Source organism: Bos mutus, chromosome 15 (assembly GCF_027580195.1).
Source record: "Bos mutus isolate GX-2022 chromosome 15, NWIPB_WYAK_1.1, whole genome shotgun sequence".
Taxonomy (NCBI): domain Eukaryota; kingdom Metazoa; phylum Chordata; class Mammalia; order Artiodactyla; family Bovidae; genus Bos; species Bos mutus.
Genome location: NC_091631.1, coordinates 43,267,013 through 43,281,766, shown reverse-complemented (window position 1 = coordinate 43,281,766; position 14,754 = coordinate 43,267,013). Strand labels below are relative to the sequence as shown.

General features: G+C 39.6%; 1 protein-coding gene across 32 annotated transcripts in view; it reads left to right on the top strand.

Annotated features, from left to right (window-relative positions):
• Positions 1-14,754, top strand: part of SOX6 (SRY-box transcription factor 6) — a 719,303-nt gene that overhangs the window by 693,543 nt on the left and 11,006 nt on the right. For 29 of the 32 annotated variants that reach the window (XM_070384013.1, XM_070383997.1, XM_070384007.1 and 26 more), the window contains 2 exons: positions 5,985-6,218; positions 8,976-9,192. In XM_070384013.1, the coding sequence (XP_070240114.1) occupies positions 5,985-6,218; positions 8,976-9,192 (451 nt within the window). The remainder of the gene's footprint in view (positions 1-5,984; positions 6,219-8,975; positions 9,193-14,754) is intronic. The other 3 variants (XM_070384020.1, XM_070384021.1, XM_070384029.1) reach the window with 1 other exon arrangement.

Here is a 14,754-nt window from a genome sequence, read left to right as displayed (position 1 = left end):
TTATCTGTTTAAAAGCGCTTTCTTAATATACAGTCTCTATTTTTAAATTTCTGAGTTTATATGCATGTATGCAGTCATATGTGTTTTTATTACTACAACAATAATTCCCTTACCAGTTTGTTTCATGAAGCAGCTTAGAGAAGTTATGACCCTTTTATATTTTCTTAAAATTCTGACTCTGATCATATATCATATATCAGATCCAATTTAAGAGTAGTTTCAAACCTTGGTCTCTCTAGATAAGTCTCCTCTCTTCCCAAACCTTGGTTTATTAATACACCACTTCTAGTTTTAACTTGAAGTATCCCATTCATTTTTCAGTTGACTCCAAGCACTTGGGAGAGAGAAAAGGAGACAAGAAAAAAGAGATGTATATACACCCTGACGTTTCCTATTTTCACTTTCTTAATTCACATTTCTATACTATGTGCTGTGCTTAAATTTCTCAATATCTGGGAGCGTTTCTTGTGAGACTAGAGATCTTCTGTGTAATTCAGTGTCAATCGGTGTCATGTAAATATGTATTATGGGAGGACAGACAAGGTCACTGTCGGACAGTTGGTGGGGTGAGACGTGAACTCTCTTCCTTGGAGAAGGTAGAATTTAGTTAGGTAAAAGTGAGTAGGAAGGATATACTAAGACTGCGATATGGAATGAGAGGGAGAGAGACTGAGCATAGCTATGAACATATTTGGGAGAATCAATTGATATATAGTAGAGGTGGCACTAGTGGTAAAAAACCCACCTGCCAATGCAGGAGACGTGAGAGATGCAGCTAGATCCCCGGGCCGGGAAGATCCTCTGGAGGAGGGCGTGGCGACCCACTCCAGTATTCTTTCCTGGAGAACCCCATGGACAGGGGAGCCTGGTGGGCTGCAGCCAATAGGGTCGCAAAGAGTCAGACATGACTGAAGTGACTTGGCATGCACATGCTGAAGATCTACTGAAACCAGAGTCTAAAAATCTACCATGATCAGTCTGCAGGAGATTAAAACTTCCCATTTACAATGAAATACATCTTGTAAGTAAGTAAATAAATGGAACCTGGCTATTTGGTGTTGATAGAGGTAAAGAAAAGCCATGACAATAAAAGCAGACCTTGAATGTTAATCACCTGTAGCATAGTAGTTAACTCAGAATAATATTGAAATGTTTTTGTATCTGACATTCTCCACAAGCCTGTCTCCTGTGTATGCATGCAAGTATATAAATTGCTGAATTCATGTCAGTTGTAAAGTAATGGCACTGAGGGCATCATAAATTACCATGGTGATCCTCAGGAGAAGACACTGTCGTATCTGAATGAGTGTTTCACTTCCAGAGTAATGTATGCCTTCATCTGGCCCAGCAGTCAGCATATTGCCCTGCGTTGATGGATATTGTCAGCTGGAAGCTACACTACATTTCACTGCACAATAAACATGGCTGTCAAACCCATATAAAGTGAAATCAATTTATCCTGTATGGTCAGTGCATTTTAAATGAAATTAATGTACTGTGGGTATGGTGGCAAAAAGGTAGCATATTAGTTATGCATCTTGGGATTTGAGACTTTTCATGTAAGGGATCATTCTATCTAGTAGGCCTCAAAGAAGGGCTGTATATAAAATGTGTTATTTTGCATGGTCTTCAGAAAGGGGCCCCTCTCCCCTTCTTCATGTTTAGAAAAGAATTGATAATATTAGCCAGTTCGGCCCTTTTATCCTATCTTTTGTTTGTAATAAATGATGACCATATTTGCCAAATAATAGTGTACTTTAATGTTCTAATTTATTACTAGCTGTGACACAAACAAATTTCTACTTAATCAGGTAGCTGGAAATAGAGTAGAAGGGCAGAGATGAATTGGATCGTATTTTACCTGTGTAATCACTCCACTGAACTGAAAGGATTTGCTTTTTCTAAAATGTAGGGATGTAGGTTTTAATGTATATTTTGCTTCTAAACTGTTAGGAGTAGGCTTTCCTGTTTATGCAGTAGAATACCTGGCTAAGGCCATCAGTCCAACTTTACATTTAACTGTAGAGGTTCTCAGTCTATAGGGAAATATTTAGTGGTTGCCACATGTAAAGCATGTATATCAGTGTGTCGTACTGGCAGGGGTTATGAAAACAAGCAAGCACTATGTAGATTCATCCATTCACTCGTTCATTAATTGAATGTATTTCAGTAACTGAAACTTTATATGCCATGTGCTTTATTGGAACCTGGAGATACAGCAGTGAAGGAGAGCCAGTTCTCACCATGTCCTCAAAGGACTTTTAATCTAGTGTGACATTATGGTCGCTAGGCTTCCCGGGTGGTGCTAGTGGTGAAGAACCCACCTGCCAATGCAGGAGACACAGGATACGTGGGTTTGATCCCTGGGCCTAGAATAGCCCTAGAGAAGGGCATGGCAACCTACTCCAGTATTCTTGCCTAGAGAATCCTATGGATAGAGGAGCCTAGTGGCCTACAGTCCATAGGGTTGTAAAGAGTCAGACACAACTGAAGCGACTTAGCACGTACTATGGTGACGTCTTTGGAAACCATGAAATATCAAGAATTTAGAAACAGTTTCATAGGGGTGTGTGGCTCAGCTGGTAAAGAATCGGCCTGTAGTGCGGGAGACCTGGGTTCAATCCCCGGGTTGGGAAGATCCCCTGGAGAAGAGAAAGGCTCCGACTGCAGTATTCTGCCCTGAGAATTCCATGGACTATAGAGTCATGCAATCGGGGAGCCTGGTGGGCTATCGTCTATGGGGTCGCACAGAGTCGGACACGACTGAAGCGACTTAGCAGCAGCAGCAGCAGCAAGCGACTTTCACTTTCATAAGAATGTTAAAGAATTATCCTCATGCAGCAGATAAATATATCAGGACCCTTGAAATGACTGCCTTTTAGTCTACTACTTTTGTATATGAGTTGAAACTTAACAATTTTGTCCTTGGAATTCAGGCAAGAATACTGGAGTGGGTAGCCATTCACTTCTCCAGGACTGGACCCAGGCCTCCTGCATTGCAGGCAGATTCTTTATCATGAGTCTCCAAGGAATCCAAATAAGGAGTAGTTGTTTTTGTTCGGTTGCACAGTCGTTTCCAACTCTTTGCGACCCCATGAAGTGCAGCATGCCAGGCTTTCTTGTCCTTCACCATCTCTGGAGCTTCCTCAAACTCATGTCCATTGAGTCCATGATGCCATCCAACCATCTTGTCCTCTGTCATCCTCTTCTCCTCCTGCCTTCAATTTCTCCCAGCATCAGTGTCTTTTCTAATGAGTCAGCTCTTCACATCAGGTGGCCAAAGTATCGGAGTTTTAGCTTCAGCATCAGTCTTTCCAATGAATGTTCAGGACTGATTTACATTAGGATTGACTGGTTTGATCCCCCTGCAGTCCAAGGGACTCTCAAGAGTCTTCTCCAACACCTCAGCTCAAAAGCATCAATTCTTCAGTGTTCAGCCTTCTTTATGGTCCAACTCTCACAATCATACATGACTACTAGAAAAACCGTAACTTTGACTAGATGGACCTTTTTCGGCAAAGTAATATCTCTGCTTTTTAATACTCTGTCTAGGTTTTTCATAGCTTTTCAAGCTATGTTTTCAAGCTTTTCAAGCTAGGTTTTTCATAGCTTTTCATAGCTTGCCAAGGAGCAAGCATCATTTAATTTCATGGCTACAGTCACCATCTGCAGTGATTTTGGAGCCCGGGAAAATAAAGTCTGTCACTGTTTCCATTGTTTCTTCATCTATTTGCCATGGAATGATGGGACCAGATGCCATGAACTTTGTTTTTTGAATGCTGAGTTTTAACCCAGCTTTTTCACTCTCCTCTTCCACCTTCATTAAGAGTTTCTTTAGTTCTTCGCTTTCTGCCATAAGGGTGGTGTCATCTGCATATCTGAGGTTATTGACATTTCCTCCAGCAATCTTGATTCCAGTTTGTGCTTCATCCAGTCTGACATTTCACATGATGTACTCTGCATATAAGTTAAATAAGCCTTGACATACTCCTTTCCCAATTTGGAACCAGTCTGTTGTTCCATGTCCAGTTCTAACTGTTGCTTCTTGACCTACATACAGATTTCGCTGGAGGCAGGTGAGGTGATCTGGTATTCCCATCTCTTTAAGAATTTTCCAGTTTGTTGTGATCCACACAATCAAAGGCTTTGACATATTCAGTAAAGCACAAGTAGGTGTTTTTCTGGAATTCTCTTACTTTTTCTATGATCCAATGGATGTTGGCAACTTGATCTCCGGTTCCTCTGCCTTTTCTAAATCCAGTTTGTACATCTGGAAGTTCTCATACTGGTGAAGTCTGGTTTGGAGAATTTTGAGCGTTACTTTGCTAGCATGTGAAACGAGTGTGATTCTTTATTGTCTGAGCCTCCAGGGAAGCCCAATAAGTAGTTATTGAGTATCTATTGTATGGAAAATCCGGGGGATACAAAAATGAGTACAACATAAATACTAACTTTAGGGGTCTCATAAAGCTGGGATAGAATGGAAATAATTAGAGATGATCACCAAAAAAAAAAAGAAAGAAAGAAAAAAGGAATTTCTTTGGCACAGAAAAAAAACATTAAAAAAAAGAGGAATGAATGCAGTCTGGGAGGCATCATTGCAAATGCTCTTCCTTTGGCCTGAATTACCCTACCCATCTGTCTTTACTGGGCAGTAAAAACTCCCCTATTCACATGCTAATTCCTGTTTGTCTTCCAAGATTCAGATTAGATGTCACCTTTAATAGGAGGCATTAGTTGACTGTCCCCTCTGCTGGTGCCCTCTTGATGTCCTGTTTACTTCAATATTAGAGCACTTACCATATATTCCATTATGACTGTCTGTTTGGGGTCTGTCTCCTCCCCAAACTGAGCTCCTTTAAAAGCACGTGCTGTTTTATTCACTTTTGTATACCTAGCATTTGGCATAAAGCCAAAGTCATAGTAATTTCTCAGTTAATTGTTTAAATTGAATTATTTAATTAATTCATGAAACACACCATATTTAAATAGGCCTTAAAGGATGAGTGAGATTTAGCTTGAAGAAGTAAGAGAAGGAGCTTCCAGCCAGTGAGGGGAGCACTGGCCAAAGTACTGTATTGTGAAAGAGAATTCTTTTGGGTAAGATAGTTTGAAATGGGGAGAAGGCAATGGCAACCCACTCGAGTACTCTTGCCTGGAAAATCCCATGGACAGAGGAGCCTGGTAGGCTGCAGTCCATGGGGTCGCGAAGAGTCGGACACAACTGAGCGACTTCACTTTCACTTTTCACTTTCATGCATTGGAGAAGGAAATGGCAACCCACTCCAGTGTTCTTGCCTGGAGAATCCCAGGGACAGGGGAGCCTGGTGGGCTGCTGTCTATGGGGTCGCACAGAGTTGGACACGACTGAAGTGACTTAGCAGCAGCAGCAGCAGTTTGAAATGGCTGTGATGTTTAGCACATGAGGCTAAAATCATAGATAAGAGCCTACTTTTGAAGGGAGACATCACAGCAGGAAAGGTTGTGTGCATGCTAAGTCACTTCAGTCGTGTCGGACTCTGAAACCCTATGGACTGTAGCCCACCAGGCTCTTCTGTCCGTGGGATTCTCCAGGCAAGAATACTGGAGTGGGTTGCTGTGCCCTCCTCCAGGGAATCTTCCCAATCCAGGGACTGAACCCATGTCTTATGACTCCCGCATTGGCAGGCAGGATCTTTATCATTAACACCACCTGGGAAGCCGAAATAATTCTTTATTGTCAACTGGGATTGATTGTAGTAAAGATGTGCTAGGCGTTTAAAAACATGCAAAAGTAATTCTGCCCAGTGTATCTTTGAGACCTCCCTCAGAAGAGCCTGTAGGATTGTCATCTGCAACTGTATCCTGCTTCCAAGAGTTCATTTAAAAAGAAGTTCATTCAAAAGTTGCTAGGGAAAGCAACTGAACCAGGTGGCAAGTTGTGTTACATTATCCAGATAATAATGCTTTGCACCTATCTTGTTCTTCCTGCCCTGACATTACAGGAAGTAAAGCAATGAATGGCTCTGCAGCTAAACTACAGCAGTATTATTGTTGGCCAACAGGAGGTGCCACTGTGGCTGAAGCACGAGTCTACAGGGATGCCCGAGGCCGGGCCAGCAGCGAGCCACACATCAAGCGACCAATGAATGCATTCATGGTTTGGGCAAAGGATGAGAGGAGGAAAATCCTTCAGGCCTTTCCTGACATGCATAACTCCAACATTAGCAAAATCTTAGGTGAGTGCAGACACTGATGCTAATTATCTAATGAGTGGAAAGAAGGGTCCTAATATGACACCTAAGGGAGATGGTGGTGTGCAGATATTAGGTGTCACTCAGCAAGCTGCCCCAGGAGACTGTCATCGTCTCTTCACTCTTCACCCGCACCGCGGCATTTAGGTTTAGGAGTTAGTACCTCCACCAGGTGCCAGGGCAGGACTGACTAAACACTTATTTTAGAGACAAAATATTTATTGTATGTGTAATAGGACAACTCTGAGGGGTCACTGCTAACTAAGAATCATAAAGACAATCTTTATCTCCTTTTCTTAATTTAGTCTTTTAAAATCTTTCAGTTGCTATGAAACCCTGGAAACACTCAGAGTTTTCTGCTTTAGTGTTCTTGGGTTCATACGTCCTTCTAAAAGAACTCACCAAGGACTAGGGGTGAGCCCCAAAATAGTGTGAAATTTATGGAGTGTAGAACAGTGCCTCTAATGATAACTTTAAAACTTGTAAAATAAAACTACATTTACTTTAATAAGATATGACTAGTTCAGATTTCATAGCAGTGAGTTGAACACATAGACCACAGGGTAACTTGCCAGAGTGATTCTCCTATTTCTCTGGATTAAACTCAATCCTTTTTCTATTAGTGTAAAGCTTGCCTCGTGCAGATTATACAGTGTGGAATTATTGTACTCAACATATTGAACGTATTTTATTCAACATGCAGCATTGCAGTCAACATGTTTCCTCTTTAAAAAGAAAAAACACAGAAGGCACTGTTCTATTTAAGCTGTCATGATGTGACAAAATCTCAAAGGGAGCTGTTTAAGAAGCTGAAAAACATTAGAGACTTAAGCTGTGGTTTTCTTTTTTTAAATGTTTTGTTCAAAAGCAATAAATATTTAACCTGAGTAAATATCAGTGATCTGGACATACACAAATACACATGTTTTGTCACTGTATAAATAATTTAACTTGATTCTGAGACATTTGAGGCAGTGACCCCTATGAAAATTTAGAACATACATAAGATCAAATAGTGTTAAAATGTTAAAATAGTTTTTCCCTTTTTCTTTTTGATGTTTGAATTTCAAGGTAGATACTAAAAATCATTACAATTAAGTGGAGTTTTATTTTTAGACTTTCAGAGATGTATATCAGGGGATCATTCTTATGAATTTAAACCATGATGGATATATTAAATTTTTTCTAATTAATAGATATTCCAAAGAAAATTATTATTTTTCTGTCCCTAAATTTTGATATCTAACTTTGAAATTTTCTCTTTTTTGGCCATTTTATTAGCAGTATGAGTAAGCTCACCCATGGGCACAGAACCTCTCTGTTTCCATGTTGGCAGCTGTGGGGAATCTATATTATTGATGTGCATTCTGTGAAAAAAAATTAAGAGTATAGTAAGTGTATTCATTAAAGTGTAAACTTTTAAGCACAGGCATTTTTAAGAGCACCAAAAATCCTCCATTAACTGGGGCTTTAAGCTGCTGGGAGCCAGCCGAACACAGAGAACCTTGTCCGTGTAGACTTTCTACACAACTTTTGCACAACAATCAGGAAAACAGGGATGGATGTGCTATTAAAACAGACCAGGATATTGCTGGCTACAGAGAATATTTGTACAACTTTTCCATTTGTTTATATATGAAAAATCTCCACCGAAGAACAGCTAGCATCCAGTCAGCACAGCTGTTACCGCTTTATTCACTAGCGACACACAAAAATGCAATTTGATACATGTAAAAAAACACATCCCTTCTTTGTCAAGTGTTTAGATAATTCTTTATAAACAATATTAGAGAAGTGAATACTTTTCCTTCTTCCTGTATAAACCGTATTAAAAATTTCTTACTTTCATTGGTATGGCTTTGAATGAATTGTTTAGAGTACTTGAAAATGGTATATATAATTCCAACTGTACCTTCCGGTTCTAAAGTTATAACTTCTTGAGTGGAGTTTAGGCTTTTTAATTACCTCAGGCCAGGGGAGACAGTGTGCACCTTAGGTTTTTATATATGGAAGAATATCAACATTTGCTAACATCTTATCAAAGGATAGCTTCACCAAAGGTGCTTGGAGTGTTAGAGTTGTTTGAATTACTGGAACCTAGAGAAGGCAATGGCACCCCACTCCAGTACTCTTGCCTGGAAAATCCCATGGATGGAGGAGCCTGGTAGGCTGCAGTCCATGCGGTCGCTAGGAGTCGGACATGACTGAGTGACTTCACTTTCACCTTTCACTTTCATACATTGGAGAAGGAAATGGCAACCCACTCCAGTGTTCTTGCCTGGAGAATCCCAGGGATGGTGGAGCCTGGTGGGCTGCCCTCTCTGGGGTCGCACAGAGTCGGACACGACTGAAGCAACTTAGCAGTAGCAGAGAGTTATTCCTGAGTATTTTGTCATACTCCAAGTATACTTAGGAAATTCAGGTTTTTAACCCTATGCAGATGGGTGGGGAAATGACCTTGGTGTAGGAGATGATCTTTAAGCAGCAAAGACATGTTTTAAAACAATATACTTATTGTAGCATCAGGCTTTAAATTATTGAAAAAAATAATGTAATAAATGTGTCACATCCAAATTATTCTTTGCTCTATCATCTGAAATACTAGTTGTGAGACTGGATGACATGTGGTAATAGGAGATACTCAGAGCCCAGTGGGTGAAGTGGTGGGAAGATAGACCCAGTATTTACCAGGAGTAGGTTGCCTTGACCACTTGGGTACTTAAAGGCTATGTTTGTGTCTAGGGTCTCGTTGGAAATCCATGTCCAACCAAGAAAAGCAACCTTATTATGAGGAGCAGGCCCGGCTAAGCAAGATCCACTTAGAGAAGTACCCGAACTATAAATACAAACCTCGACCGAAACGCACCTGCATTGTCGATGGCAAGAAGCTCCGGATTGGGGAATACAAGCAACTGATGAGGTCTCGGAGACAGGAGATGAGGCAGTTCTTTACTGTGGGGTAAGTGTTCCTGCATTCAGCCACCTGGGCTTTCCTTTCCCAGTAAAAACCACAGGATGGCTACTGGCAGTGTGTCTGGGAAGGAGATTAGGGCAAGGAGGAGGTTGTGACAGATGGGGCCTATCAGGACTACACAGCCTTGCAGCGTGGCTCCTGCTCAAATCAAAAGAAATGCAACAGATTGCTCTCAACTGATCACCCTTTTCATTGTCTCTCAAACTCATCTAAGATATTCAGTGCCCACACACAAAGTTTCTGGTAGTTTATTTAAGTAGACACAGAGAGAGAGAGAAAAAAAAAAATCTAACCTTAAGAAATCCCCAGAAGCTTTCCAGCTTCTCTGGGTGGTGCTTCTGACTCTAATCACAATAGTCTGCTTTTGTTGTGGGATCTACCACAAGATAATTGGCCTTGACATTGGTTAGAGGACCTCATTTTTGGCATAAGATCCAGAACTCCTGTTGCAGTAAATTATTCTGTGGTAGAAGCAGTAACAATGTGGATTTTTCTTGCTTAAATCAGAAACTAGACATGTTTTTGATATCTTCAAGTCTGATTTCATGTCATTTTGTTTAAAAATTAGGTAATAGATTTCTGGTATAAATTTCGACTTGGCTGACTGGCTGTCTGCATTCAAAAGAGGCCTCTTGTAACCACAGTCGTCAGAATTAAGTGGGGATGCAGATGCCTATATGTTCCAGCACACTCAGACCTAGAAGCCCAAGGGGGTGGCAAACCAGAGGACTATTCTGGAGGCCCTGGCCTGAGGCACCTGGAATCGGACTGGAGAGACACTTAGGAAGGGCTTGAGAGAGAGAAGTGGAAGATGTAAAGAGGAACTTGTGCTCACTGTTGACTGGAAGGGGAACTGAGGAGCTGTGCCATGTCAGGAAAATAAGAAAGCTTCACTTGAGTTGAAGAAAAGAGATACCTTAGAGGAGGAGTAAAGAACCTTTTATTTTTAAGGACGTTAAAAAAAAATAAATAACCTCATGGAACAAAAGGTTAGTTTCAGAAGCAGGTGTTTAAAAACAGAAAACTAATTTGGAAAGGTAAATAGAATACACACACAAAAAGGCCAATGAGAGCAGTCTGGGTCACTATACGCTACACTAGAGTGTCCTAGGGAGGAGCATGGGCTTCAGCATTTGCTTCAGACTCTGACTGTGCCATCTGCTTGGTCAAGTTATTTAACTTTTTCAAGCTTCTGTTTTCTCATGTGTGAAGTGAAACAAATAATAGTACCTATCTCAATAAGGCAATGCTTTTAAAAATGCTTTGTATAATCTTAGTATAATATCAATAATGGTGAATTCCTATCATTATTATCCTTATTAAACATGGATTTGCTATCACAGTAAAACTGTCTTTTATATCACATTAGACAATCAATGACGATGCCTTCAGAATATGCCTGAGTCCTATGTGAGGAATGGCACAGTCTGTATGGTAGAACCTTTTTGAGGTAAAGTGAGGCTGAAATCCCTTTGCTATTTGAGGATCCCTGTATATTAGCAGATGAAGATGTGCCAAAATAGGATATCAAATCCTTCTGTGTTATAAATGTTTACATTTTTAAAAAAGCAATGCTTTTAACTCCAAAAGTACAATACAGTATAATTGGGCAATTCACATGCTAATTAGAGTATTTATGAAATATACCAAATCACGGAACACGTTAGGAAGTATAGTTGTAGGTAAGAAAATGTAAATTTAAGACTGTATAATGTCTTCTTTTAATCCTGTTAGTGTATCCCTGAAAACGTATATAATCTCTTTTGAACAGAGAATCGAACGTTTAAATTTGAGACATTTTCTCATTCCGATCTTTCTCTCCTGTCATGTCCCCTGTGTTGCATAGTGGGTCCCTTTTGCCACAGTCTGGAAGATTAGCAAAAGCACCATTTTAGTTCCCTGATACTTATTTGAATATACGAGATGCAGTAATTCTATTTAGTCCCCTTTACGAAAGGCAACATTGACAATACCTCTGGATCAAAATACCTCAACACATAACAATGTATATAAAATGAAACTCTAAATCAACTCAATAGCATCTACCACTTATTGAATGCCTACTGTATATGAGGTATTTTAGGTATACAAACTACATAATCCTCTAAAATAAAGAAATCGAGGCTTTAAGAGGTCTGATGGCTACTGAGGGCTTCCAGGTAGCGCTTGTGAAAGAACCTACCTGCCAGTGCAGGTAGATGTAGAGACGAGGGTTTGATCCTTGGGTCAGGAAGATCCTCTGGAGTGGAAAATGGTACCCACTCCTTAATCCTTGCCTGGGAAATCCCATGAGCAGAGGAGCCTGGCAGGCTGAAGTCCATAGGGTCACACAGAGGCGGACGTGACAAGCAATTTAGCATGCACTCATGGCTACTGAAAGGTGAGAATGAAGTAAAGGATTAAATCAGGTCTCTGTCTCTGTCATGCCAAATGACTGAGAAACTGTCCTTACTATATTGCTTCAAAATAGGCCTCACAGTCCTATTCTGCACAGTCGTGAGTGTAACTATGCTATTTGAGGAAGAGCTCCTAGAACCTAGAGAAAATAAGGTCTTTTATCGTGGTATACAGTGGCATAAAGAACTTTGAAATTTAGAGACAAAGGATCCTGATGGTATAGGAGGTCCTTTGTGGAAGGCTCATTTTAAACTGAGGAATAGGGCTATGGATGTGCAAGCAATGGCCAGAATACTTCATTCTTTAATCGTCAATGCTGACTATTTTCCTCTGCCCGATTTTAATAGTACTTGCTACATAAAGCCAGATATTATTCCCACTTAAGGATTAGTATTCTCTTTTAAGTAGTTGTATTTGATAGATTATTAACTCCCTAGGGCTCATCTTTGGAAATTGATCTTCATTAGATGTGGGGTTATTACAAGAGGGAAATACAAACAAGAAATTCAAAGATTTCTATTGACATCTTGAGGGAATGGGGATGAGATCAATTTTTATAGCTGATTTTGAAAAGATGTACATAACTTTCAAGGCAATAAAGTTACATATATGGCTCAACATTGCCATGCATTTTACTGATGATACAACAGGAAGTTCAGTGAGTTAGATTTTTTTCACTTAGCTATTATGAAATGAATTTATCAATATATGAAATGGAGTAATGTCTCTAACCTTAGATTTAACCCTTTCAATTGATAGATTAAGTATCAGAGTTTTGTAATAATCCCAATAGGAGTACTATTAATGTTAAGATGAGAATTAGGGTTCATAGAGGTACAATATTGTCTTTTCCCAAAGAACTATGTCCAAATGAAATTCATTTCCAATTTGTTGAAGTTTTATTCAGTAATTTACCTAATCGAGAATTATGCAGATACTATGAAATATTAAAATTAGAGCTACTTTTTGAGTAACAATAATAGTAAATTATTGAATAATTATGCTGAGTTAATTATACCAATTATTGCAAACACAAAAACTTATAAGACAGGCAATACCATGCTCACTACAATGTTGAAAAACACAATATTCAGAGATGTTAAATAATTTGTCCAAGGTCACACAGCTAGTAAAGTGCAGAGCTAAGATTTAGACCAGGCTTATGTAAAACATCTTTCCTTTTCACCATTGCACATGAACTTTCAATTAGAGCCTACAAATTGTTTAGAGACCGTATAGTGTAAGTGGTTAAGAACGTCAATTCTGGAGCCAGACTGTGCTGGCTAAAATACTAGATCTGCTTCTTCCGGCTCTAGGAACTAGTGCAATTGTTGTTGTTTAGTCACTAAGTCATGCCTGACTCTGTTGTGATCCTGTGGACTGCAGCCCACCAGGCTCCTCTGTCCGTGGGATTTCCCAGGCAAGAATACTGGAGTAGATTGCCATTTCCTTCTCCAGGGGATCTTCCTAATCCAGGAATTGGACCTGTGTCTCTTGCTTGGCAAGCAGGTTCTTTATCACTGAGCCACCTGGGAAACCCATAGTGTCTTTCATTCTTCTGAACTCTCCACTTGCTCTTGGGAAACTTATTTAAACTCTGTGTACCTCAGTTTCCTCATATATGGAATGGGGATGACAATAATACCTACAACATCAGACCCTTCTGAAGACTGAATAACTTAATATATTGAAAGTGCTTGGACAATGTCTAGCGCATAGTAAGTCCCAAATTAGAGCAAATATTCTTATTCTGGAGAAATGATGCTATGTGTCAGGTATGTATTTCATATTGTAAAGAATTATGTTCTACTGGATTGTGGTATAAGTGATTTGAACATTTGCCATCTTAATCTTAAAGAGGTTGAATCAAGCCTATAAGATACTTACAAATTTAATTGAGTAGACTAGACATACTATTTTTAGTCTTGTCCTCCTATAGAGAAAGCTGGATTAGAATCTCTAATAGATAATATAAAAAGATATGCAACTTCTAATCTCCTGAGGAACAGACTTCATTGCCTTCATTTATAGATACTGTAAAAGTCTGAAGGATCAGCAAACAGGGCCTTTGACAACATAAATAAATAGTTCCATTGCAGTTGGCAAAGCTAGATTATATATTCCAGGAATGTTCTTGTGATTTGGAAACCACAATGCTGGACTTTATCAGGGTCAACTCAAACTCTACTTGGGCTAGGAGGGAGGGTTCTTAGACATCTCTACTCATATCAGCTACATATGTATACTTTTACAGACATCTACAACTTTTGTTTTGATGTGTACATTCATTACTTATAAAGCCCAATGCTTGCCAGCTATTCCTGTTTGTGAAATCTGCAGTGTTTGAATTTTGACTTTGCAATTGATCTGTAAAGGAAGGAAAAATGCTTTTCAGGAAAGTAATTTCCGATAGACAAAGCTTAAGCATGCTGGCTGGATTTTCCATTTTGTTAACTGATTAGTCAGTCATTTGGTAAGGGACTGGGCCTATCTGAAACCAGCTGTGTGCCTAACACTGTACTAAGTTAATATAGTACATTAATTCTATCCACAATGAGCTCTCAGAGAATGCTATAGTCAGAGAAGCCAGAGACTTACATGGATAGGTTAGCAAATAACAGTTTATTATATGTACACATGTATACATGCACACACAGAATACATTGCATGGTGCTCCATATGACGTATAATGAAGTACTAATTTCAATTATATAGATGAGCAAGTAAAGCTCAGAGGAAGGGAGATTACTACGCATTAGAGCCAGCTATAGTCCATTCCTGAAGAAGGGGGCTTGAGGTTTGGGTAGGGTCAGCCTGGTGAAAAGTACAGGTGAGTGAGTGAGTGTTCACTCAGTTGTGTCCGACTCTTTGAGACCCCATGGACTGTGGCCCACCAGGTTCCTCTGTTCATGGGATTCTCCAGGCAAGAATGCTGGAGTGGGTTGCCATTTCCTTCTCCAAAAGTACAGGTAGATATTCCTATTTTGGCATGAAGGAGAACATGAATATAAGGAAGAAATATGAAAATGTTCAATAATAAATAAAGAGGCTATCCTAAGAATTTTATCTGGCATTAAAGTAAGATATGTCGGGTAAAACAGTATTTTGGAAACTCTTGAAAGTTATACTCAATTTTTTTAGTCTATTTTT